Source organism: Lactuca serriola, chromosome 8 (genome assembly GCF_051521515.1).
Source record: "Lactuca serriola cultivar US96UC23 chromosome 8, Lser_US96UC23_V15, whole genome shotgun sequence".
Classification (NCBI taxonomy): Eukaryota; Viridiplantae; Streptophyta; class Magnoliopsida; order Asterales; family Asteraceae; genus Lactuca; species Lactuca serriola.
Genome location: NC_136415.1, coordinates 209,346,334 through 209,371,621, shown reverse-complemented (window position 1 = coordinate 209,371,621; position 25,288 = coordinate 209,346,334). Strand labels below are relative to the sequence as shown.

The following is a 25,288-nucleotide window of genomic DNA, read 5'->3' as shown; positions in this document are numbered from 1 at the left end:
ATGACATGGCGGTGATAATAATGTTTTTATTTTGCATGTCAAAACATTTGTACCCTCGATGATTGATGGGGTGGCGTAAGAAAATGCAAGGCTCGGAGCGTTTTTGGAGATTGTGGATGATGGGACATGGAGTAAGTGGGTAACATAAACAACTAAAGGTACAAAGGCATGAACATGAGGGTTGAAGATTATATAGAAGATGTGTAGGGGTGAGATTGGAAATTACTAGGGAGAATGTTTAACAGGTAGGTAGCATGTTGGAGTGCATGGTGCCAAAAGTTCATGGGTACATTTGAGTTGGCGAGAAGAGTGTGGATGATATTACTAATGGATCGTATTTTACGTTCTGATTTTCCATTTTCAGGGGATGTGTGTGGAGAAGAAAATTGGAATTGAAGGCCATTTTGAGAGCAAAAGTTGTGAAATTGCTGGTTATCAAACTCACGATCGTTGTCACATTGTATGGTTTTAAATGTGTAATGGAATTGTGTTTTGACCATAGAAAAGAATTGGATGAAGATTGAAAAATCTTGAGACTTCTTTGCTAGAGGATAAATCCATAAATAATTGTTTTGTCGTCCAAAAAGATAATATAGTAGCGGTCCCCACTACAGCTTAACACAGGGGAGGTCCATAGATCTGTATGAATAATTTCAAAAGGTAAATGAGTAGTTGACTAAGAATTAATAAAATACACTGACTTCTAAATAGTTCCATGTTATAGTTACATACAAAAACGGGAAATTTTTTTCTATTACAACTAATAAAAATACTCTAGGTGTCTCTATTTACAAAAATGGGAATATTCTAGCTATTCAAGGTAACAAAGAATGTTGTATACAAGTCATAATGCTCGAGAAGCTAGATCAGCGAATGTGTATTCACTACATGGAATTGTCAGGCCACCCATTGCATGAATATACCCGAATTCATCCTCAGCTTGATCTAGTAGTTCTTGAAAAGTAGGTCGGCTTAACAACCATACAGGAACCACAAATCGCTTCTTATCTTGCTCACCAACATAAACCGCTAAACAGCCTTTCGGATATTCATATATATTTTTTGTGCTGCTTCCATTTGAGAATGACTGTCTAAAAAATTTCTTTGCCTCAGTGATGCGGGGCATTAGGATGGCCATTTTTCAAGGAGGGTATTATCTCATAACAGAAAAAAGCAGACAGCGAATGAAAATTATCAAAACGCGACTTCTTGCTGAAAAGTTGTCAGTCTGTGGTTGTGTTATTCATCTTGAATGGTTTTTAAATCCAGAGGATATAAGGAAATTTAGATGAGGGATGGTGACATATGGTGAAGTGGAAGCAACATCACATGCCTTTATCTTTCTAGCTGTAACAAGGAAGAAAAAAAATTTGTAATTCATTTATGAATTTAAACTTCACGACATGTTGGATAAATTTTTTGCCGTGACAAATGTCCCTCGTGAAGCTTATCAAACAAATCGTTTATTATTTTATTGTTATAAAAAATATTTTTGCAATAAATAAGTACACCTTTTAATTAAACAGGAAAACATCATATTGACTGGGACTTTCCATTGTTTAAAGCCACATCAATATCCCTCATGGTGTTTATCTAACAAATCGTTTATTATTTTACTTTTTATAAAACTAGTTTTGAAAAACAAAAACATGTGATCAACCTTATAGAATTTATTGCTAATCGCTGCAATGAATTATATCCATACAGATAATACATCATTGGCTCCACATGTTATAAGAAAAATCCATATATTTGAGCCAAAATTTTGGGTTTCTTAGCAAGCAGAGCCACACTACCATTAATATCACAAGGGCCCATGATGTAACAGTTCACTGCGTACGTTGTATAGAATGCTGGCCATGCAAGTTATCCTCTATGTTTAATTCTTTTGGGTTTACATGTACAAGTTTAATCCATAATATTATCTCTGAATATATGGTTGTGATATGCAAGAAAGATCATGCCTTCTTGCAAGTTGAGAAACAAAGCACATGATATTGTCTTTCTGTCACAATGTCGCTATCGGTAATTTAATTGCCCTTTTATCAATTATTGTACATTTGATCCTTTAACAAACCATTATATAAAGCTTGTGATAGGCAAAGCACCAGCACACATTCCTCTGCAAATCCTCCAAGACATCTTTTAACAAAGAAAATATTCTCACATTGTTTTAGTTCATTCATCAACCTTCACAAAAATGGGTATTCGTATGCCAAGAATCATTCAAGCAAAACAAATTCTCCAACGGTCTTTGTCAAATGGAACTCGCGCATCAACAATGCCTCTACCAAAAGGGTATTTTGCAGTTTATGTTGGGGAACAGGAAAAGAAGCGCTTTGTGATTCCTGTATCCTTGTTGAGCCAACCTTCATTTCAACAGTTATTACATCAGGCTGAGGAAGAGTTTGGATATGACCATCCAATGGGGGGCCTCACAATCCCCTGTAGTGAGCACACATTCTTTGATCTTGCAAATCGTCTGGGCGCATTATGAACTCGACTTATAGCATTGTAGTTGTAAAAAAAGATTTGTAAAGCACTCACTGATCACTAACCTTTTTGCAACACGTGACAACTCTTGGTTGTCCAGGTTGTTTAGGATTCGAATTCAGATTCGTTTTGAATCCAGTTTGTATTGTTAAACGATGTAAGCTAGACTGCAATGAAAAACAAAATTCGGAATAATACTATTAGGAGCAACAAAAAGCTTAAGTAATGGTGTTATTCTTTCTTTCAGGTACGTAAAATTAAGAGTGTAATGCGGAATAATACTATTTTGTAAGAATTACACAATGATGCTGTATTAAGCACACTGCGTAGATTTCTCTATAGGACTCAGACTTGTAATTAAAAAGATTTTGGGTATGTAAAAAATAAAAAAATTTAAACATTGTTATAACAGTACAAATATGTGCGGTTAATAGGCACTATTTTAACTTTAAGAAATTGTTTTCTGGAGGGACCCAACTATTTTGCAGCTGCATCCACGTATTGTATAACAAGCCAAAAAAATATTTTAATCTATTTAAGAAACATAACCATGTGGGAATTAATTGTTCATATCTCTCCATCATAAGGTCATGGACCCAAGTATGTACCACTCATTTTCAGTGACAAGTATGGGCCATAACAGAATTAGCACCTGTCATAGATCCAAATTACCATAATTTAAAACTATGTGCATATGGTTCAATCCTTAAGATACAAGTCCTTCGAGATGCGTTCTCCAGGGATAGATAGGCTCGGAAACAGGAGATGCACATAGTTTCGTATAACAAAATTAAGTCTTACAATCAGTGTGTAGTAGATTTGAAGCATCAAGTATGTGCCTAAGTACAGCATACTAGGAGTATCTCTTTACCACAACTCCCACATAAGCAGAAACTCTATTTGGGGAAACTGCCAATCAGTACTTGTTTCAACTATTTTCCAAAACTCCCTTTTAACATTATGGATTAGCCGTTAGGTGGATGGGTGGGTGGGTGGGTGTGTTGGGGGGGGGGGGGGGGGGGGGGATACACACACATAGAGATTCTACCATTTTCATGTACATTGAAAATTTATAATTTGAACCAAAAAAGTGGGCATCATGAAGAAAAAAACTTCTGTATATGTGTCCAGATTTTGGCTTAAAACATGCCCCAACACTTCATCTGATTCATTACGGTAATCCTATGTAGCCTACTGCCAGCATAATAGTCTATGGTAAGAAACACATGTATATTTGTATAACTGTGGTTCCATTTCTCCACGGATAGCCATCATATTGTACTCCTCTAATAATATTCCAATGAAATTCTAGTTTTAAATGGCTAAGCTCCTTAGGCATCATGTAGGATTTTTTATGTATTCTTTGAACAGAAAATGCAAAGTGAAATATATAAAAGGACTAGAAGGTACAACACATAAAAAAATAGAACATAAAAAGAAACAAAACATGCAGTGTTCGCTGTTGAAGTACGACAAGTGTTGTATATTTCAAATTTAAATAATAGATTCCGTAAGCTGAATACAAATATTTAAATCTTGTATGCACTGAAGCCTCATTCTCTTATACTACTCTTTTTACTATTTATTACTTTTTAAGCACAAATTAGTTTTAGGTAAATGTTTCATGATATGTGTATCTATATCATCTTCCCTAAGAATCTGAAAGCATAAGTTTTTTACATGCACGAAAATGTATTTCCGCAAAAGCTCATGATCCGTTTTGATAATTCATTGTATCATTTTATATATGTCTTTGAGCAAAAAGAAACTAATATATGAGGTAATTTTGTCTTTCTAGGGACAAACTTCAAGGTATGTATAATTCTAATTGCCAAAATATTAGATGGTAAAATTTGTTTCTCTTCATATCATATCTCTTAATGCTAAATAGAATACACTGAGCTCTAAATAGTTCCATGCTAAAGTTACATACAAAAATGGGACCATAGTCTCTATTTCCATTGTTTAAAGCAACATCAATATCCCTCATGATGCTTATGAAACAAATGGTTTGTTATTTTATTTTTCATAAAGCTAGTTTGGATAAACAAAGACATGTGATAAGCATATAAAATGGATTGCTAATCGCTGCAATGAATTATTTCCATATAGATAATACATCATTGGCCACAGATGTTATATGAAAACTCCATAGATTTTAGCCAGAATTTTGGGTTTCGTAGGAAGAAGAGCCACAGTACCATTAATATCACATGGACCCATGATGTTTGTAGTGTTCTTCACCGTATACCATGTATAGAATGCTGGTCATACAAGTTATCCTCTATGTTTAATTCTTTTGGGTTTACAAGTACAAGTTTAATCCATAATATTATCTCTGAATATATGGTTGTGACATGCAAGTAAGATCATGCCTTCTTGCAAGTTGAGAAACAGAGCACATGATATTGTCTTTCTGTCAAAATGTCGCTATTGGTAATTTAATTGCCCTTTTATCAATTATTGTACATTTGATCCTTTAACAAACCATTATATAAAGCTTGTGATAGGCAAAGCACCAGCACACATTCCTCTGCAAATCCTCCAAAATATCTTTTAACAAAGAAAATATTCTCACATTGTTTTAGTTCATTCAGCAACCTTCACAAAAATGGGTATTCGTATGCCAAGAATCATTCTAGCAAAACAAATTCTCCAACGGTCTTTGTCAAATGGAACTCGCACATCAACAATGCCTCTGCCAAAAGGGTATTTTGCAGTTTATGTTGGGGAACAGGAAAAGAAGCGTTTTGTGATTCCTGTATCCTTGTTGAGCCAACCTTCATTTCAACAGTTATTAACTCAGGCTGAGGAAGAGTTTGGATATGACCATCCAATGGGTGGCCTCACAATCCCCTGTAGTGAGCACACATTCTTTGATCTCGTAAATCGTCTGGGCGCATTATGAACTCGACTTATTGCATTGTAGTTGTAAAAAAAAGATTTGTAAAGCACTCACTGATCACTAACCTTTTTGCAACACGTGATAACTCTTGGTTGTCCAGGTTGTTTAGGATTCAAATTCAGATTCGTTTTGAATCCAGTTTGTATTGTTAAACGATGTAAGCTAGACTTCAATGAAAAACAAAATTCACTACATAATGTTTTTTCAAGAGAAGTTTTCATTCGATTTGAAGGCTGTGAGTAGACTGATATGAGTATCTTATACGTATTATCTCCTTAGTCTCCTAAGCTACAAACAGCTTATGTTTTGACCGATATGAGCAACCAAAAGCATAAGTAACGGTGTTATTATTTCTTTCTGGTAAGTAAAGTTAAGAGCGTAATGCAGAATAATACTATTATGTAAGAATTACACAATGATGCTGTATTAAGCACACTGCATAGATTTCTCTATAGGGCTCAGAGTTGTAATTAAAAAGATCTTGGGTATGTAGAAAATAAAAAATATATTTAAACATTGTTATAACAGTACAAATATGTGCCGTTAATAGGCACAATTTTAACTTGTAGAAATTGTTTTCTGGAGGGACCCAACTATTTTGCAGCTGCATCCACGTATTGTGTAACAAGCCTAAAAAATATTTTAATCTATTTAAGAAACATAACCATGTGGGAATTAATTGTTCATATCTCTCCATCACAATGTCATGGATCCAAGTATTGTACCACTCATTTTCAGTGACAAGTATGGGCCGTAACAGAATTAGCACCTGCCATAGATCCAAGTTACCATAATTTAAAACTCTGTGCACATGGTTCAATCCGTAAGATACAAGTCCTTAGAGATGTGTTCTCCGGAGATAGTTAGGCTCGGAAAGAGGAGATGCACATAGTTTCTTATACCACAATGAAGTTTTACAATCAGTGTGTAGTAGATTTGAAGCATCAAGTATGTACCTAACTAGAGAATACTAGGAGTATCTCTTTGCCACAACTCCTACATAAGAAGAAACTGTATATGGGGAAACTAGCAATCAGTAGTTGTTTCAACAATTTTCCAAAATTCCCTTTTAACATTATGGATCAGCCGTTAGGTGGGGTTGTAGGAGGGGGTGGGGGGGGGGGGGGGATACACACACATAGGGATTCTACCGTTCATATACATTGAAATTTTATAATTTGAACCAAAAAAGTGGGCATCATGAAAAAAAAAAACTTATGTATTTGTGTCCAGGTTTTGGCTTAAAACATGCCCCAACACTTCATCTGATTCATTACGGTAATCCAATGTACCCTACTGCTAGAATAATAGTTTGCGGTAAGAAACACCTGTATATTTGTATAATTGTGTTTCCATTTCTCCACTGATAACCATCATATTTTACTCCTCTAATTATATTCCAATGAAATTCTAGTTATAAATGTGTGAGCTCCTTAGGCCTCAAGTAGGATTTTTTTATGTATTCTTTGAACAAAATGTTGGGGTTGAAACACACGTTTATTCTGAACTAGAACAAAAGGAGAAGCTTACTAGCTCAATTACAAGAAAAGGAAAACAACTCTCTATTACAAATACTCACTCTGTCACTCTCTATTTTAGTGGTAGTATAATTGAAGTTTGAGTTCTTATTTATACTTAAAGAAGCCTACAATTACTATTGCTACCATTTATTGTGTTCATTATGTGAATATACGAAGCTGCCATTTTAATGTCAACAAAGGAAGCATTCACTTGTCAACAGAAGAGGGTAGTGTAGCTACTCATGTGAGGTTCACACAAAGTTAGGCTTACTCTCACACTCTCCCCCTTAAACCGAACTTGGATTGAGATTCGTCACTCCAATCATGTTTCACATTTCACCATGTTTCACGTATGCTAAAGCCTTTGTAAAGATGTCCGCCCGTTTATCCTTCGAGTTGACATATTCCACTATAATTTGCCCACGTTCAACACATTCTCGTATAAAGTGATAAGGAATGTCAATGTGTTTGCTTCGACCATGAAACACGAGATTTTTCATCAATGCGATTGCCGAATTTTTATCGACATATAAGGTGATAGGAATGATATGATGTCCCATGAGCTCCTTCACGAGATTCGCAAGCCAAATGGCTTGACATGCTGTTGTTGTAGCTGCCATGAACTCGGCTTCACACGTGGACAAATCAACATTCTTTTGCTTTTGGGATTGCCAAGTTATCGCATTCCTTCCCAGATAGAAAATCATTCCACTTGTTCTCTTGCTATCAACAAGGTCACCTCCAAGATCACTATCGGTAAAACCAACCATATCTTCAAGTTCACGACCTCTTTCAGAGTTGAGTCCATAGTCAACAGTTCCTTTTACGTATCGTAAGATGTGTTTCACAACTTGGAAATGCAAAGTTGTTAGTTCCTCCATGAAACGACTTGCAATTCCAACCGAAAATGACAGGTCTAGTCGAGTGTGATTCAAGTACCTCAAACAACCTACCACTCGCCTGTATTCAGTTAGATTAACTTTTTTACCATCTTCATCCTTCTTGATCTTCAACTTAGGTTCCATCGGTGACGTTGTCGGATTGCAATCTAGCAACCAAAATTGCCCTAAAATCTTCTTTGCGTAAGCCGTTTCTCACAAAGATATTCCCCACTTCTTTTCTGAAAATTCTATTCCAAGCTAGTAAGAAAGTAATCCCCAGTCACTCATTTTGAATTCTTTCTTCATTTGTTCTTTGAATTCGACAACATTGTTAGTGTTGGACCCGGTAATGATCAAGTCATCAACATAGACACCAATAATAAGAATTTTGTATTTTGAGTTCCTTTTGTAAACAGCTGGGTCTTGTGAATTTTTTGTTAAACGAATCCTTTTTAAGCTTTTATCCAAACGAATGTTCCAAGCTCGAGGAGCTCGCCGTAGACCATAAAGAGCTTTATAAAGCTTGAACACCTTGTGACTATTTGCTCTATCAACATATCCTTCTGGTTGGGTGACATAAACATCCTCTTTGAGATCTCCATTGAGAAAAGCCGACTTGACATCGAGATAGTGGATTAACCACCCATGTTAAGCTGCTAAAACTTCATCAAAATCGACTCCTTACGGTGTCAAGTCGTGCTAGTGGTGCAAAAACTTCATCAAAATCGACTACTTCCTTTTGTACAAATCCTTTTGCTACAAGTCGAGCTTTATGCTTCACCAATTTTCCCAATTTGTCTTTCTTCACTTTAACACACCCATTTCAAACTGAATGCTTTGTGTCTGGGTGGCAAATCAGTAAGTTGGCATGTCTTGTTCTTCTCGATTGCATCCAACTCTATTTGCATCGCCTCCTGTCATGCTTTAGAGGTTGCAACCTCTTTAAAATTCAAGGGTTGATCCGCTGCAATCATTAACAATTCTCCAGGTTCAAGGAACATATTTTCGGTTTCAGAATAAATATCAGTTAACAGACGTAGTCCCCTTGGTCCAATCTCACTAGAAGGGCTTTCCATATGCGGCGAGGTTGATGAAAATGATGCTGAGACAGGAGTTTGTGGGGCTTATACAGGTTTGTCAAATTCAACATATGGTTGTTGTTAGAACCGTTGTCGTACGCAATTTAAACAAATAAAAGTATAAAATAAACTGCTTTATTGCACTAACAGGTAGTACAGGTAAGCAGGGTCGAATCCTCAGGGACACGTCCTAATGTTTACACCTCTTTGCATAAGGTGTGAACTGATTCTTCATGAATGCAATAAACATAAAAAGGGGGTGGTTTTATTTTTATTTTTTTTGAAAATTAAACTAACAGAGATTGAAAATGACGAGAAAAGGACTAGATTTAAAATAATGAAAATCCAAATGAGGGAAAGCAATTTCAGTTTCGCAAGGACGCCCCTAATCATATAATTAATCTTCAACACAATAATTGACTATGCACTTGTTTCAACTGGTACTAAGGTTCATTAACAAGCTCTAATGACCTTTATTACAAACATCATTTAATCAAAATAAGTTCTTTGAATTAAACCTAACTTTTAACTAAATTAATCAAACAAGCTCTTGATCAACAAAGAAAAGTTGCATTAGACACAGTGTAATTTCCCAGTAAAGTTCAATACCTCTCATAAGCTCGGAGGCGTTAAAACTTGTTTCATCAATTCATATCAGACTTAACCCTAATCTAAGAATTAATCTAATACTTGTCACTTTTTACTAATTAGTCTAGACAATTACGGATCTAAATAATTAGATGACTCGAATGATTTACAAACAATTTAAGTGGCCAACAGAAACTAAAATAAAAATCAGACATTCAATTAACACAGAATTACAGTAATCATAGTCAAACATAGTGCTTAATGATTAATCATACAAAAAATTTACGTCTTGCGAAACTGAAAGCTGAGTTTTTAGCCAGACATGGCTAAAAACGAATTAAAAACGGTGGAAATAGAGTCTAAGACGATAAATCTTACTAAACTACGAATGAAAATCGAATCGTCTCCTTTAGATCTGCGTTCTTCAGTTGGAAACCAATGAAAATCGCCTCTGAATCGCCAGGAATCGCAAATTAGGGTTAATGGAAGAGTATCAGGCTGTATTTATACGTCTAGCTGTCAAAACACCGTACCTGCAATCACAAGGGGTATCCCTACGATCGCATGTATCACCCAAAAGTACGTCATAGGATTTTTTAATGAAGTACGTTGCTATTTCGACGCAATTTGACCAACCTATGATCGCTAGGACTGTACCTGCGATTGCAAGTACCACTTTTTCAATACTGATGCATTTTTTTGACTCGACAAATCCTCGAAGGCAACCTGCGATCGCAAGGATAGAGGACATGATCGCAAGCTGCTTCTTTTGGCTATTTTGATCGTCGTTCTTCCTTCCAAGAAGTTCTTGATCATTTCCCAGTATCCTTCCTTGGTCTAGACTCCAATTAAGCTCCTAAGCATCCACGAACTTGCGCAATCATCCATGTGCTCCAAATGGTCCTGAAAAATCATAACAAACGTGAGCAGTACGGGCATTCTTCAAAATAATCATGAAACACGAAATACATAAGAATAATCGGGAATTAATTAACTTTTTATAATGAAATACGTAGGAAATTGTGCTAAAAGATGCATATAAAATGCATCTAACAAACCTCCCCAAGCTTACACCTTACTTGCCCTCAAGTAAGGAAACGATAACTTTGGAAACAGAATTGGGGCTAAAGGCAATAGCAGAACAATCTAGACACACGTTAACTAAAACAAAAACTTAAATAACAAGAACTACCAAAGCTAAACATAAAACATGCATGCAAAGATAAAGAAAATGAACAATGAACTAAAATGGTATGCAAATGAAAAACGAACAACTAAAATGAAACATGCTTACGCTTTTTTTTTATAATTTTTTTTTTATTTTACGATCAGACTTTACATCAATATTGGCTCCAATCACTAACACCAAAGCAACCATCCTTCTATCGTTCATGTATCACAGACTCCCAAGGTAAGGAAGGCCACAAAACGATGTAACACAATAATCCAACTCTAGTTTTATTTAAACTTTGCACCTTAATTAGCTTTATGAGTGAAAATAACATAGTCCGGATCTCATGTCCTTATGACTAGATGGCCAAGAATCAGAATCGACACATCCTTAAGAACCCGCACGACCAAATCAGCTTTCGCCGAAGCAGCAAGGGCCAACCCCCGTAGGAGCCTGAGCTCTATGCTTTCACTTTTTTCAAGAGCCACAAGTATCATATCACACAGTTCTTTATTTGCCAGATGTAACTTTGGAACGACTTCTAACTTGATTGAACTTTGATTTTATACTTCGTTTTGAACTTGATTTCTTCAATCTTTTTGTTTTTGGAATTTCTTGAAGTTTCTTCAATTGAGCGCTTGAAATTCTTTCATTTGGGTACTAGATATAACGTTGTACCCTTTCTTCATTTTGACTGTGTGGATCTTATACTTAAGCTCTTTGTTACCGTGAGGGTAAGGCGTGTCAACAAATAGGGTCATGATCTGTGGGTTCAAAGTTGCCGATAAAGATTCTTTTTAAACATTAATAAGCAAATCATCCTAGAGCTATTATTACCGCTCAAAAAACGTTTCAGTACGCTGTTTTTTTTTTTTTTTATTATCTAAGGCGGGGGTCTAGACTCACGGTGTCTTGGGTCCCCTGGTTATGACAACTGATTCTACACTTCCAGTAACAATCAAGTCGCTTAGGATTTTTTTCATTTTCAATTTTCAATATCCCACCTCATGGAGCCATCATATGTAAAGATCGTCATCATCTCGTTTTGATTTATTTATTTATTTATTTATTTTTAATAAAAACGTTTTACAAAAAGATAAGAAATCCCCTCCCCGAGCTTAAAATTAAGCAGTGTCCTCAATGCTTAGGGAGGAGTGGAAAACGACTACTCGGATGGTGGAGCATAGCGACGGAAGAACTGGTTGCGGAAATCGTCGAAATCGTCGCACAGACCTAAGAGCTCGTTACGATAGTCGGTAACCTGAGTGCTATACTGCTGATAGTCAAGGCGAAGACCAGTCATCGTTTGCTGAAGGGAAGCAATATCCCCACCAAGGTCAAGGTAATGCTAGTAAGTGAAAGGGGAGTTAGGGTGAGGGTGAGATGGCTGAGTGGGTGGGGGCTGATCCTCAAAATCAGTCTGCATAGGATCAGGCTGGGTAAAGGATATAGTTGTGGCGTCTGCATAGTCTGGGTGCTGAGTGGATGAAGATGGTCGATCAGACTGTGCATGTGTTTCCCTATGTGGGTGAGGTGGTAATTGGATGTTGGAAGAGAGCACCCACTCAGTCTCGCTAATGGGTTCAGCGAGAGCTGCTAAAACTTCATCAAAATCGACTCCTTACGGTGTCAAGTCGTGCTAGTGGTGCAAAAACTTCTTCAAAATCGACTACTTCCTTTTGTACAAATCCTTTTGCTACAAGTCGAGCTTTATGCTTCACCAATTTTCCCAATTTGTCTTTCTTCACTTTAACACACCCATTTCAAACTGAATGCTTTGTGTCTGGGTGGCAAATCAGTAAGTTGGCATGTCTTGTTCTTCTCGATTGCATCCAACTCTATTTGCATCGCCTCCTGTCATGCTTTAGAGGTTGCAACCTCTTTAAAATTCAAGGGTTGATCCGCTGCAATCATTAACAATTCTCCAGGTTCAAGGAACATATTTTCGGTTTCAGAATAAATATCAGTTAACAGACGTAGTCCCCTTGGTCCAATCTCACTAGAAGGGCTTTCCATATGCGGCGAGGTTGATGAAAATGATGCTGAGACAGGAGTTTGTGGGGCTTATACAGGTTTGTCAAATTCAACATATGGTTGTTGTTAGAACCGTTGTCGTACGCAATTTAAACAAATAAAAGTATAAAATAAACTGCTTTATTGCACTAACAGGTAGTACAGGTAAGCAGGGTCGAATCCTCAGGGACACGTCCTAATGTTTACACCTCTTTGCATAAGGTGTGAACTGATTCTTCATGAATGCAATAAACATAAAAAGGGGGTGGTTTTATTTTTATTTTTTTTGAAAATTAAACTAACAGAGATTGAAAATGACGAGAAAAGGACTAGATTTAAAATAATGAAAATCCAAATGAGGGAAAGCAATTTCAGTTTCGCAAGGACGCCCCTAATCATATAATTAATCTTCAACACAATAATTGACTATGCACTTGTTTCAACTGGTACTAAGGTTCATTAACAAGCTCTAATGACCTTTATTACAAACATCATTTAATCAAAATAAGTTCTTTGAATTAAACCTAACTTTTAACTAAATTAATCAAACAAGCTCTTGATCAACAAAGAAAAGTTGCATTAGACACAGTGTAATTTCCCAGTAAAGTTCAATACCTCTCATAAGCTCGGAGGCGTTAAAACTTGTTTCATCAATTCATATCAGACTTAACCCTAATCTAAGAATTAATCTAATACTTGTCACTTTTTACTAATTAGTCTAGACAATTACGGATCTAAATAATTAGATGACTCGAATGATTTACAAACAATTTAAGTGGCCAACAGAAACTAAAATAAAAATCAGACATTCAATTAACACAGAATTACAGTAATCATAGTCAAACATAGTGCTTAATGATTAATCATACAAAAAATTTACGTCTTGCGAAACTGAAAGCTGAGTTTTTAGCCAGACATGGCTAAAAACGAATTAAAAACGGTGGAAATAGAGTCTAAGACGATAAATCTTACTAAACTACGAATGAAAATCGAATCGTCTCCTTTAGATCTGCGTTCTTCAGTTGGAAACCAATGAAAATCGCCTCTGAATCGCCAGGAATCGCAAATTAGGGTTAATGGAAGAGTATCAGGCTGTATTTATACGTCTAGCTGTCAAAACACCGTACCTGCAATCACAAGGGGTATCCCTGCGATCGCATGTATCACCCAAAAGTACGTCATAGGATTTTTTAATGAAGTACGTTGCTATTTCGACGCAATTTGACCAACCTATGATCGCAAGGACTGTACCTGCGATTGCAAGTACCACTTTTTCAATACTGATGCATTTTTTTGACTCGACAAATCCTCGAAGGCAACCTGCGATCGCAAGGATAGAGGACATGATCGCAAGCTGCTTCTTTTGGCTATTTTGATCGTCGTTCTTCCTTCCAAGAAGTTCTTGATCATTTCCCAGTATCCTTCCTTGGTCTAGACTCCAATTAAGCTCCTAAGCATCCACGAACTTGCGCAATCATCCATGTGCTCCAAATGGTCCTGAAAAATCATAACAAACGTGAGCAGTACGGGCATTCTTCAAAATAATCATGAAACACGAAATACATAAGAATAATCGGGAATTAATTAACTTTTTATAATGAAATACGTAGGAAATTGTGCTAAAAGATGCATATAAAATGCATCTAACAAACCTCCCCAAGCTTACACCTTACTTGCCCTCAAGTAAGGAAACGATAACTTTGGAAACAGAATTGGGGCTAAAGGCAATAGCAGAACAATCTAGACACACGTTAACTAAAACAAAAACTTAAATAACAAGAACTACCAAAGCTAAACATAAAACATGCATGCAAAGATAAAGAAAATGAACAATGAACTAAAATGGTATGCAAATGAAAAACGAACAACTAAAATGAAACATGCTTACGCTTTTTTTTTATAATTTTTTTTTTTATTTTACGATCAGACTTTACATCGATATTGGCTCCAATCACTAACACCAAAGCAACCATCCTTCTATCGTTCATGTATCACAGACTCCCAAGGTAAGGAAGGCCACAAAACGATGTAACACAATAATCCAACTCTAGTTTTATTTAAACTTTGCACCTTAATTAACTTTATGAGTGAAAATAACATAGTCCGGATCTCATGTCCTTATGACTAGATGGCCAAGAATGAGAATCGACACATCCTTAAGAACCCGCACGACCAAATCAGCTTTCGCCGAAGCAGCAAGGGCCAACCCCCGTAGGAGCCTGAGCTCTATGCTTTCACTTTTTTCAAGAGCCACAAGTATCATATCACACAGTTCTTTATTTGCCAGATGTAACTTTGGAACGACTTCTAACTTGATTGAACTTTGATTTTATACTTCGTTTTGAACTTGATTTCTTCAATCTTTTTGTTTTTGGAATTTCTTGAAGTTTCTTCAATTGAGCGCTTGAAATTCTTTCATTTGGGTACTAGATATAACGTTGTACCCTTTCTTCATTTTGACTGTGTGGATCTTATACTTAAGCTCTTTGTTACCGTGAGGGTAAGGCGTGTCAACAAATAGGGTCATGATCTGTGGGTTCAGAGTTGCCGATAAAGATTCTTTTTAAACATTAATAAGCAAATCATCCTAGAGCTATTATTACCGCTCAAAAAACGTTTCAGTACGCTGTTTTTTTTTATTATCTAAGGCGGGGGTCTAGACTCACGGTGTCTTGGGTCCCCTGGTTATGACAACTGATTCTACACTTCCAGTAACAATCAAGTCGCTTAGGATTTTTTTCATTTTCAATTTTCAATATCCCACCTCATGGAGCCATCATATGTAAAGATCGTCATCATCTCGTTTTGATTTATTTATTTATTTATTTTTAATAAAAACGTTTTACAAAAAGATAAGAAATCCCCTCCCCGAGCTTAAAATTAAGCAGTGTCCTCAATGCTTAGGGAGGAGTGGAAAACAACTACTCGGATGGTGGAGCATAGCGACGGAAGAACTGGTTGCAGAAATCGTCGAAATCGTCGCACAGACCTAAGAGCTCGTTACGATAGTCGGTAACCTGAGTGCTATACTGCTGATAGTCAAGGCGAAGACCAGTCATCGTTTGCTGAAGGGAAGCAATATCCCCACCAAGGTCAAGGTAATGCTAGTAAGTGAAAGGGGAGTTAGGGTGAGGGTGAGATGGCTGAGTGGGTGGGGGCTGATCCTCAAAATCAGTCTGCATAGGATCAGGCTGGGTAAAGGATATAGTTGTGGCGTCTGCATAGTCTGGGTGCTGAGTGGATGAAGATGGTCGATCAGACTGTGCATGTGTTTCCCTATGTGGGTGAGGTGGTAATTGGATGTTGGAAGAGAGCACCCACTCAGTCTCGCTAATGGGTTCAGCGAGAGCTATGCCATCAGGTCTATTGACCTTGAAATAAAGGGAGCGACCCAACATCCAAACATACCAGCTTGGGGCAGGACGAAGCATGTGCATAGACCTAAGAGTCTGCAGGGTCAAACGAAAAGAATCACCCGTGAAAAAGGTGTACCCCGGAGGAGATGGCACCGCGAGGACGCGGGCAATGACAGAAATCAAACCACCACAACGAATTGCGCCGCGAGTATGAAGGGAGATAACTCTATGGAAATGTTTGATGATAACATCACCAAAATGCGGGCGGTGCGACCCGGTGATCATGCACCACAAAAGAAAAAGCTTGGCTTTGCCGGGTTTCGTAGTCACAAGCTGTGCATAAATAATATTGCATATAATTTTCAATGAAATTTTGAGGAAAGGGTGCATAATACTGGTCTGTACGGATGAGGTCGCATTGTAAGACGACAAACCGGTAATAGAGTACCAAAATTCACGGACGTCGAAAGGGGGGTGGGCTGGGATAAACTGGTGATAGGGGTATGGAAAAAAGTACATAACTAGTCGACGTGAATAGTGTGAGGGGTGTTAAAGATACGAAAAGCTATGTTTCCCTCATGATTCACCTCACTAAGAGTAGCCTAAAACTCTCGGGTCAGTAGAGGACATGTGGCAAAATCCGTAGATAATAGGCGCTCCCAGCCAATATTGGCAAAAAGAGTGTGAGCACCATCATGAATATGGAGTTCCCGCATGAGTGAGCGGCTAGGGGCCCTGGCCTGTGGCATAATCTCGCGGTCAAGGAGCAGCTGGTAATAGTCAAGTGCGGCCTGTAAACCTAATTCTAGAGTGACATTGTCCACCTGGACTGTATATGACGACTGTGGAGCGTCAACCTGTCTGCGTGAACGAGATGGTCGAGGGGGCATTTTTCAAGGTGGATTGGGATAAGGTAGGCATAATTTCTAGGTAAAAATAATAATAATATGAAAATAAGTATTTCTAACTACTCCCAAACAACCGCACGAATATATAAACAAAAACAGAAATTTAGTGTCAGAACGAAAATACCTGACTCTGCGCTGAGCAACAGTATATTTTTCGTGTTGAAAAAATTTTTGATTTTGAAATTCCGTTTGGATGAATCTCTTCTTAATTGCATCGTGAGAAAACTTTTCTACCTTTCGTGGCCTACGGATGAGTAACGAAACGTAGATCTGAAAAAGAAATCGCAAAAATTCAAATCTCAAGATGAACAAAATAAGATTTTTGGAGAATCTCAACCGTGAAAACGTGATTTCGTTACCGTAAAGATGTTGTAGGAGTAAAATAGAAGAGAATGATACCTTTTTTTCTTGATTTGGAGGAAAAACGAACGATTTGGGTGTTTGTGGTGAAAGAACTCGAAAAAAAGGAAGGATTTCAGAGAGTGTTTTTGAAATGTGGTGGTAACAAATCAGGCCTGCGACCAATATTTATAGGGAAAGCGAAACCTGCGACGGCAAGGGGAGGACCTGTGATCGCAGGTTGGTCAATTCTAGTCATTGTCCCTTTCTCGATGTTTGTAACAGTCAAAAACTTAATAAAAATGATACTTGCGATCGCAAGGACAGGACCTGCGATCGCATGTTTGGTAAATAGTGTTCGAATCATTTTAAAAAATTTGCAAAACCGTCATGGGATAAAAAAAACTGATACCTGCGATCGCAAGGGGAGAACCTGCGATCGCAGGTTTGCTATTTATGTGAAAAACTTCCAAAAAAAAAAAAAAAAAAAACTCCGATGGCGAGCTGCGACCCTAATTTGTATAACCTACGATCGCAAGGACTGGTCTTGCGGTCGCAGGTTCCACCATAACCTTATTTTTTAACTTCTTACAAAATCTCTCTGTTCCTTTTTTATTTTAAAGCACGATTCAATTAAAAAGAAGCACCCAAAAAAAACTAACAACACGCATAAATTATGAACAAGTTGCAAAATTAAAATCAAAGCAAGTGCTCGGGTTGCCTCCGGGCAAGCTACCCGTTTTTACTATCGTTGGCTCGACAATGTTACTTGGTTCACTTAGTTGCGCTAAGTCGGGACCTCGACTACCTCCACTTCTTCATTTGTGACTTGGAACCCTTCGTAAAATGGTTTGAGACGATGGCCATTCACCTTAAAGATTTTTCCTGTTTGTTCACTCTTAATTTCTATAGCACCATGATCGAACATGTTAGTAACTACAAAAGGCCCCACCCAACGAGACCTCAAGTTGCCAGAAATAAGTTTGAAACGAGAATGGTATAAGAGTACCTTTTGACCGGTACTAAATACCTTTCGCGAGATCATCTTATTGTGGAACGCTTTCGTCTTTTCCTTATAGATTGTCTCGTTCTCGTAAGCATCATTCCTGATTTCTTCCAGCTCTTGAATATCCAATCTTCTTTTCTTACCAGCTTCATTCATGCTCATATTCAGATTCTTGACAGCCCAATATGCTCGATGCTCCAATTCGACCGGTAATTGACAGGGTTTACCAAAAACTATTCGATATGGTGACATACCAATAGAAGTCTTGTATGTTGTCCGGTGAGCCCATAACGCATCGTCTAAACGAATAGTCCAATCTTTCTTAACCGGATTGATGGTTTTCTCTATAATGCCCTTGATCTGTCTGTTTGAAGCTTTAGCCTGACCATTGGTTTGCGGGTGATATGCTGTGGAAACCCGATGTGTGACACCTTATTTCTTTAGGACGACTTCGTGGGTGCAATTGTAGAAATGCGTACCCCGATCACTAATAATGACTTTTGGTGTCCCAAACCTAGCAAATATATTTGTCTTGACAAAATCAATCACAACCTTGGCATCATCGGTTCGTGTAGCTTTTGCCTCGACCCATTTGGACACGTAATCCATAGCAAGTAGGATATACACAAACCCGAAAGAAGGCAGAAACAGGCCCATGAAATCTATACCCCAAACGTCAAAGATGTCACATATTAAGATTGGAGTAAGTGGCATCTGATTACGAGATGTCAAAGACCCAGTCATTTGACATCTTTCACAAGTTTTGCAAAATAGGAAGGAGTGACGAAAAATATGAGGCCAATAAAGACCGCTGTCTAGGACCTTGCGTGTGGTTCGTTGCGTGCCATAATGCCCTCCACTAGCTTCTGAATGGCAGAAATTCAGGATTGACTTGACTTCATCTTGAGGCACACATCTTCTAATCACCTTATCAGCACAGTGCTTCCATAAATACGGCTCGTCCCAAACATATCTTTTCGCTTCCTTCTTGATTTTATATTTCTGGGCTCGGATGAGATCTGTAGGGAGTTCTCTAGAGACCAAATAGTTCATAATATCAGCAAACCAAGGAGGGTTCTGAACAGCGAATAGATGCTCGTCAGGAAATTTTTCGCGGATCGGTGTCGGGTCTTTAGGTGGGGTGAATCGGCTCAAGAGATCAGCTACCAAATTTTCTCTTCCACTTTTGTCCCTAATCTCTATATCAAATTCTTGTAGCAGCAAAATCCATCTAATCAACCTTGGCTTTGAGTCCTTTTTGGCAAGAAGGCAACGAATGGCTGCGTGATCCGAAAAGATTATGACTTTTGTGCCCAACAAATACTGTCTGAATTTTTTCAGTGCAAAAAGAAATGACAACAACTTTTTTTCAGTGGTGGAGTAGTTTGCTTGCGCACTGTCCAAAGTCTTTGATGCATAATATATAGTGTGGGGGACCCGGTCTTTTCTTTGTCCTAGAACAGCTCCAACAGCAGTGTTACTGGCATCACACATTATCTCAAATGGTAAACTCCAATCTGGGGGCTACATGATGGGGGCAGAAGTAAGAAGATTTTTCAGCACATCAAAAGCTTTCTTGCAATCTTCATTGAAGTCGAACTCAACATCTTTCTGCAATAGCTGGCACATGGGAACTGATATCTTCGAAAAGTCTTTTATAAATCTCCTTTAAAACCCTGCATGGCCAAGAAAGGAACGCACTTCTCGAACATTCTTCGGGTAGGGTAAGCTCTTTATAACATCTATTTTTGCTTTATCGACTTCCAAAGCTCTTTTTGAAACAATGTGTCCTAGAATCAGACCTTGGTTAAGCATAAAGTGACATTTTCAAAATTTAAGACCAAGTCTGTTTCTATACATCTTTGTAAAATTTTTATGAGGTGTTTTAGACAAATATCAAATGAGTCTCCATGGACGGTAAAATCATCCATGAAGACTTCTATGGTGTTTTCGACGTACTCAGAAAATATACTTACCATACACCTTTGAAAGGTGGCAGGTGCGTTGCAGAGTCCAAATGGCATACGCCTATACGCGAATGTCCCGAAAGGGCAGGTGAAGGTTGTTTTCTCCTGGTATTCTGGAGCAACCGGAATCTGATGGAAACCTGAAAATCCATCTAAGCAGCAATAGTGGGATTTTCCAGCAAGCCTCTCTAGCATCTGATCTATGAATGGGAGAGGAAAATGATCTTTCTGGGTGGCTGCGTTTAATTTTCTGTAGTCAATACAAATGCGCCATCCGTTCTGAACCCGAGTTGGAACCAGCTCTCCTTCTTTGTTCTCTACCACTGTCACTCCAGCCTTCTTAGGAACAACCTGAACTGGGCTGACCCACTTGCTGTCAGAAATTGGGTATATCGTCCCAGCATCCAATAATTTCATAACTTCTTTTTTAACCACCTCCATCATTGGTGGGTTTAATCTGCGTTGGGCTTCTCGCGATGGATTATAATCTTCTTCCATCAAAATTTTGTGCATGCATAGAGATGGGTTGAGTCCTTTGATATCTGCAATAGTCCACCCAATTGCGCTTTTATACTCCTTCAAAGTTCTGATCAGCTCTAACTCTTCTTTTTCTGATAGCTTGTTAGATATGATAACTGGTAATGTTTTTTTTCTCCCAGATATGCGTATTTCAGATGTTCTGGAAGTGTCTTCATCTCCAAGATGGAGGCTTGCACTACAGAAGGGAAAAGCGTGGAGTTAGAAATTAGTAATTTAAGAGTTTGGGTACCATACCTCAATTTTCTCTGTTGGTCCATATGAGCTGCCATTTCTTGAACCTCTTTATCAACCACATAATTTTTTGATATAACATGGGCTGCATTAATAGACAAGTTTATGTGGAGCACTAGTGCTAGTGACTCATGGTTAGCAATCTCAAAATATTCTACAGTTAGTGGTTCAATTACATCAATAAAATTAAGGGCTGAAACATCATCATGATAACACACGGCATCCTAAATATTGATGTTGATAACTTCACCATCAAATTCCATTGAAAGGGTACCATCATAAACATCTATTTTGGTTCTGGCAGTTTTTAAAAATGGTCTCCCCAAAAGAATGGAACCTAAGTTTGGTGAGTTGTCATCTCCCATATCCAAAACATAGAAATCACCTGGGAATATGAGTTCATTCACTTGAACCAAAACGTCTTCCAGCACACCTTTTGGGTGCACCAGAGAATGATCAACTAACTGAATAATAACTCATGTTCTTTTTAAAGGGCCTACCCCGATAGTTTTAAAAAGTGAGTATGGAAAAACATTTATTGACGCTCCTAAGTCCAATATAGCTCGTGGAACTGAAAGGTTCCCTAACTTGCAAGGGACAATAAATACTCTTGGATCCTTACACTTTGGGGGTAACCTTTTTTGTAAAACAGCTGAAACGTTCTCGCTTACTTTAACTGTTTCGTTTCCTTTTAATTTTCTTTTTGAAGTACACAACTCTTTTAAAAATTTAGCATATCGGGGTAGTTGTTTAATTGCATCTAGAAGGGGAATATTTACCTCAACCTTTCTGAAGAAATCCATAATCTCTTTATCTTCCTTTTCTTTTTTCGTGTTTTTTAGTCTTGAGGGAAAAGGAGGAGGGGTGATTTTCACTTCAGCTTTAGCAAGTCTATCCTTTTTCTGCATCTCTTCAGTTGCCTCAGATTCTTGCTCAACCACGATCTCATCTTCCTCATCTTCTTTCTGATTTGGTCCTTTGTAGCTTTTACCACTTCTGAGGGTGACAGCACAAGCATTGTGCTTCGGGTTCTTCTCAGTCTGAGATGGGAATTTTCCTTTGGTTTGTCCTTCTAGATTGCGCATGGAGTTCGCGAGTTGTGATACTTATTGTTCCATATTTTTGATGCTAGACTTTGTTTCATTCTGGAAAGCTTGGGTACTGGTTGCAAGACTTTTGACTATGTCTTCCAAAGACATGCTGGAACTACTAGCTTGTGACTGAACAGGTGGTTGCTGAAAATTGCTTTGGTGCTGATTCTGCGGAAAAGATTGTTGGAATCCAGGTGGAGCTTGGTATTGGTTTCTCTGCTGAATGTTTTGTTGAGGTCTTGGCTGGAAATTGTTATTTTGAGGCCCTCCCCAAGCTTGGTTATTGCGATGTTGATCAAATGGCCTTTGATGAAATCCTCCCATAGCTTACACAGCTTCCGTATCTTCTTGAAGTAATGGGCACATATCATTTGGGTGCCCGGTTTTGCAGCAAATCCCACAAGGTTTGACTTTTGGTTCGATACCCTTTTCTTTTTTCAACAAAAGGACAACTTTAGTCAATTCTGAAATCTGGGATTCTAAGTGGGCGTTTCTCATCTCTTTGACTCCTCTTGGATGGTCCGGGTACCACTCTTCCTCGGTTGTTGAATGTTTTGATTCACCGGCCAACTTCTCTATCAATGCCCTAATGTCCGTTGGTGTCATGTTTGAAAGTGACCCTCCACAAGATGCATTAATTAGTCGCCTCTCCATAGATATGAATCCCTCGCAGAAACACTAATATAACTTATGATCACTAATGCCATGTTGTGGGCATCGGACTAACAGCTTCTTGAATCACTCCCAATAAGTGTGGAGAGCTTCTCTTTTGCCTTGCTTTATACCCAAAATTTCCCTGCGTAGATTTGACACTTTTGCCTCGGGAAAATATTTTTCCAAGAAGAGTTTGGCAAGTTCATTCCAGCTTGTTATTGAACCAGATGGAAGGTCATACAACCATTCCTTAGCTGCATCTTGAATGGAGAAAGGAAACCCCCTCAGTTTGATCTGGTCTTCGGTAACTCCATGGGGTTTCATTCCAGAGCTGACAACATGGAATTCCTTGAGAAATTTATGAGGATCTTCATTCTCAAGGCCTCGAAACGGGGGCAGTAGATGGTTTAAACCGGATTTGAGCTCAAAGTTCCGAGCTTCTGGAAAGGTGATACACAAGGGCTGTTGGTAACCTCTTGTGTTGCTCACTCACAGAGTGTTTTTTCAGCTTCATCTCTGTTTTCCCTCATGGTGTATTTTGATTCGGTTTCAGAAGAATCTGTGAGTTCGGGTTTATCTAAAGATGATGGAGGGTGGGTTTTGAATGGGCTGTTAACGGGTGAGGTAGGTGGTGCTTTTGGAAAAGGTTGACCTGGGTGTTCCGGTTCGTTCCACAAGGGAGTGCCTTGTGGTATGGGTGAGGTTGAAGTTCCTGTTTGTTGCTCTCAAAGTTTTGGTTCCTTCTTAAGCTTCCTAGCAGTCTTCTCAATCTCTGGATCAAAAATCAGATTACCTGTACATGAAGATCTTGGCATAAAACTATTAGTGTTTTACCGTGTCCCCGGCAACGGCACCAATTTGTTAGAACCGTTGTCGTACACGATTTAAACAAATAAAAGTATAAAATAAACTGCTTTATTGCACTAACAGGTAGTACAGGTAAGTAGGGTGAAATCCTCAAGGACACGTCCTAATGTTTACACCTCTTTGCGTAAGATGTGAACTGATTCTTGATGAATGCAATAAACATAAAAAGGGGGTGTTTTTCTTTTGAAAATTAAACCAACAGAGATTGAAAATGACGAGAAAAGGACTATATTTAAAATGATGAAAATTCAAATGAGGGAAAGCAATTTCAATTTCACAGCGATGCCCCTAATCATAAAATTAATCTTCAACACAATAATTGACTATGCACTTGTTTAAACTGGTACTAAGGTTCATTAACAAGCTCTAATGACCTTTATTACAAAAATCATTTAATCAAAATAAGTTCTTTGAATTAAACCTAACTTTTAACTAAATTAATCAAACAATTTCTTGATCAACAAAGAAAAGTTGCATTAGACACAGTGTAATTTCCCAGTAAAGTTTAATACCTCTCATAAGCTCGGAGGCATTAAAACTTGTTTGATCAATTCATATCAGACTTAATCCTAATCTAAGAATTAATCTAATACTTGTCACTTTTTACTAATTAGTCTAGACAATTACGGATCTAAACAATTAGATGACTAGAATGATTTACAAACAATTTAAGTGGCCAACAGAAACTAAAATCAAAATCAGACATTCAGTTAACACAGAATTGATCAAACTAAACAGTAATCACAGTCAAACATAGTGCTTAATGATTAATCATACGAAAAGGTTACGTCTTGCGAAACTGATATCTGAGTTTTTAGCTAGACATGGCTAAAAACGAATTACAAACGGTGGAAACAGAGTCTAAAATGATAAATCTTACTAAACTACGAATGAAAATTGAATCGTCTCCTTTAGATCTGTGTTCTTCACTTGGAAACCTCTAAAAATCGACTCTGAATCGCCATGAATCGCAAATTAGGGTTAATTGAAGAGTATCATGCTGTATTTATACGTCTAGCAGTCAAAACTCTGTACCTGCGATCGCAAGGGGTATCCCTGTGATCGCATGTATCACCCAAAAGTACGTCACAGGATTTTTTAATGAAGTACGTTGCTATTTCACCGCAATTTGACCAACCTGCGATCGCAAGGACTGTACTTGCGATTGCAAGTACCTCTTTTTCCATACTGATGCATTTTGTTGGCTCCACAAATCCACAAAGGCAACCTGCGATCGAAACTGCGATCGCAAGGATAGAGGACATGATCGCAAGTTGCTTCTTTTGGCTATTTTGATCGCCGTTCTTCCTTCCAAGCAGTTCTTGATCATTTCCCGGTATCCTTCCTTGGTCTAGACTCCAATTAAGCTCCTAAGCATCCACGAACTTGCACAATCATCCATGTGCTCCAAATGGTCCTGAAAAATCATAACAAACGTGAGCAGTATGGGCATTCTTCAAAATAATCATGAAACACGAAATACATAAGAATAATTGGGAATTAATTAACTTTTTATAATGAAATACGTAGGAAATTGTGCTAAAAGATGCATATAAAATGCATCTAACAGTTGTCCAACTTGGATAGCATCAATTCTGGGACTATCTGGTTGTTTCGGGTTGATTTCGGGGTCATTTTGAGGTGTTTCGAGGTGTATTTGGGTTTGTGGTTCAATGATG

General features: G+C 37.9%; 2 protein-coding genes and 1 pseudogene across 2 annotated transcripts; 2 read left to right on the top strand and 1 right to left on the bottom strand.

The window, feature by feature from the left end:
- Positions 1–2,100: 2,100 nt before the first annotated feature.
- On the top strand, positions 2,101–2,688 carry LOC145066332 (auxin-responsive protein SAUR21-like). Its single transcript, XM_079013562.1, has one exon. The coding sequence runs from the start codon at positions 2,201–2,203 to the stop codon at positions 2,495–2,497; it is 297 nt and encodes a 98-aa protein (XP_078869688.1). The 5' UTR covers positions 2,101–2,200; the 3' UTR covers positions 2,498–2,688.
- A 2,314-nt stretch (positions 2,689–5,002) lies between these two features.
- On the top strand, positions 5,003–5,595 carry LOC145066324 (auxin-responsive protein SAUR21-like). Its single transcript, XM_079013552.1, has one exon. The coding sequence runs from the start codon at positions 5,105–5,107 to the stop codon at positions 5,399–5,401; it is 297 nt and encodes a 98-aa protein (XP_078869678.1). The 5' UTR covers positions 5,003–5,104; the 3' UTR covers positions 5,402–5,595.
- Positions 5,596–7,247: 1,652 nt separating this feature from the next.
- LOC145067816 (secreted RxLR effector protein 161 pseudogene) lies at positions 7,248–7,943 on the bottom strand (annotated as a pseudogene).
- Positions 7,944–25,288: the final 17,345 nt, after the last annotated feature.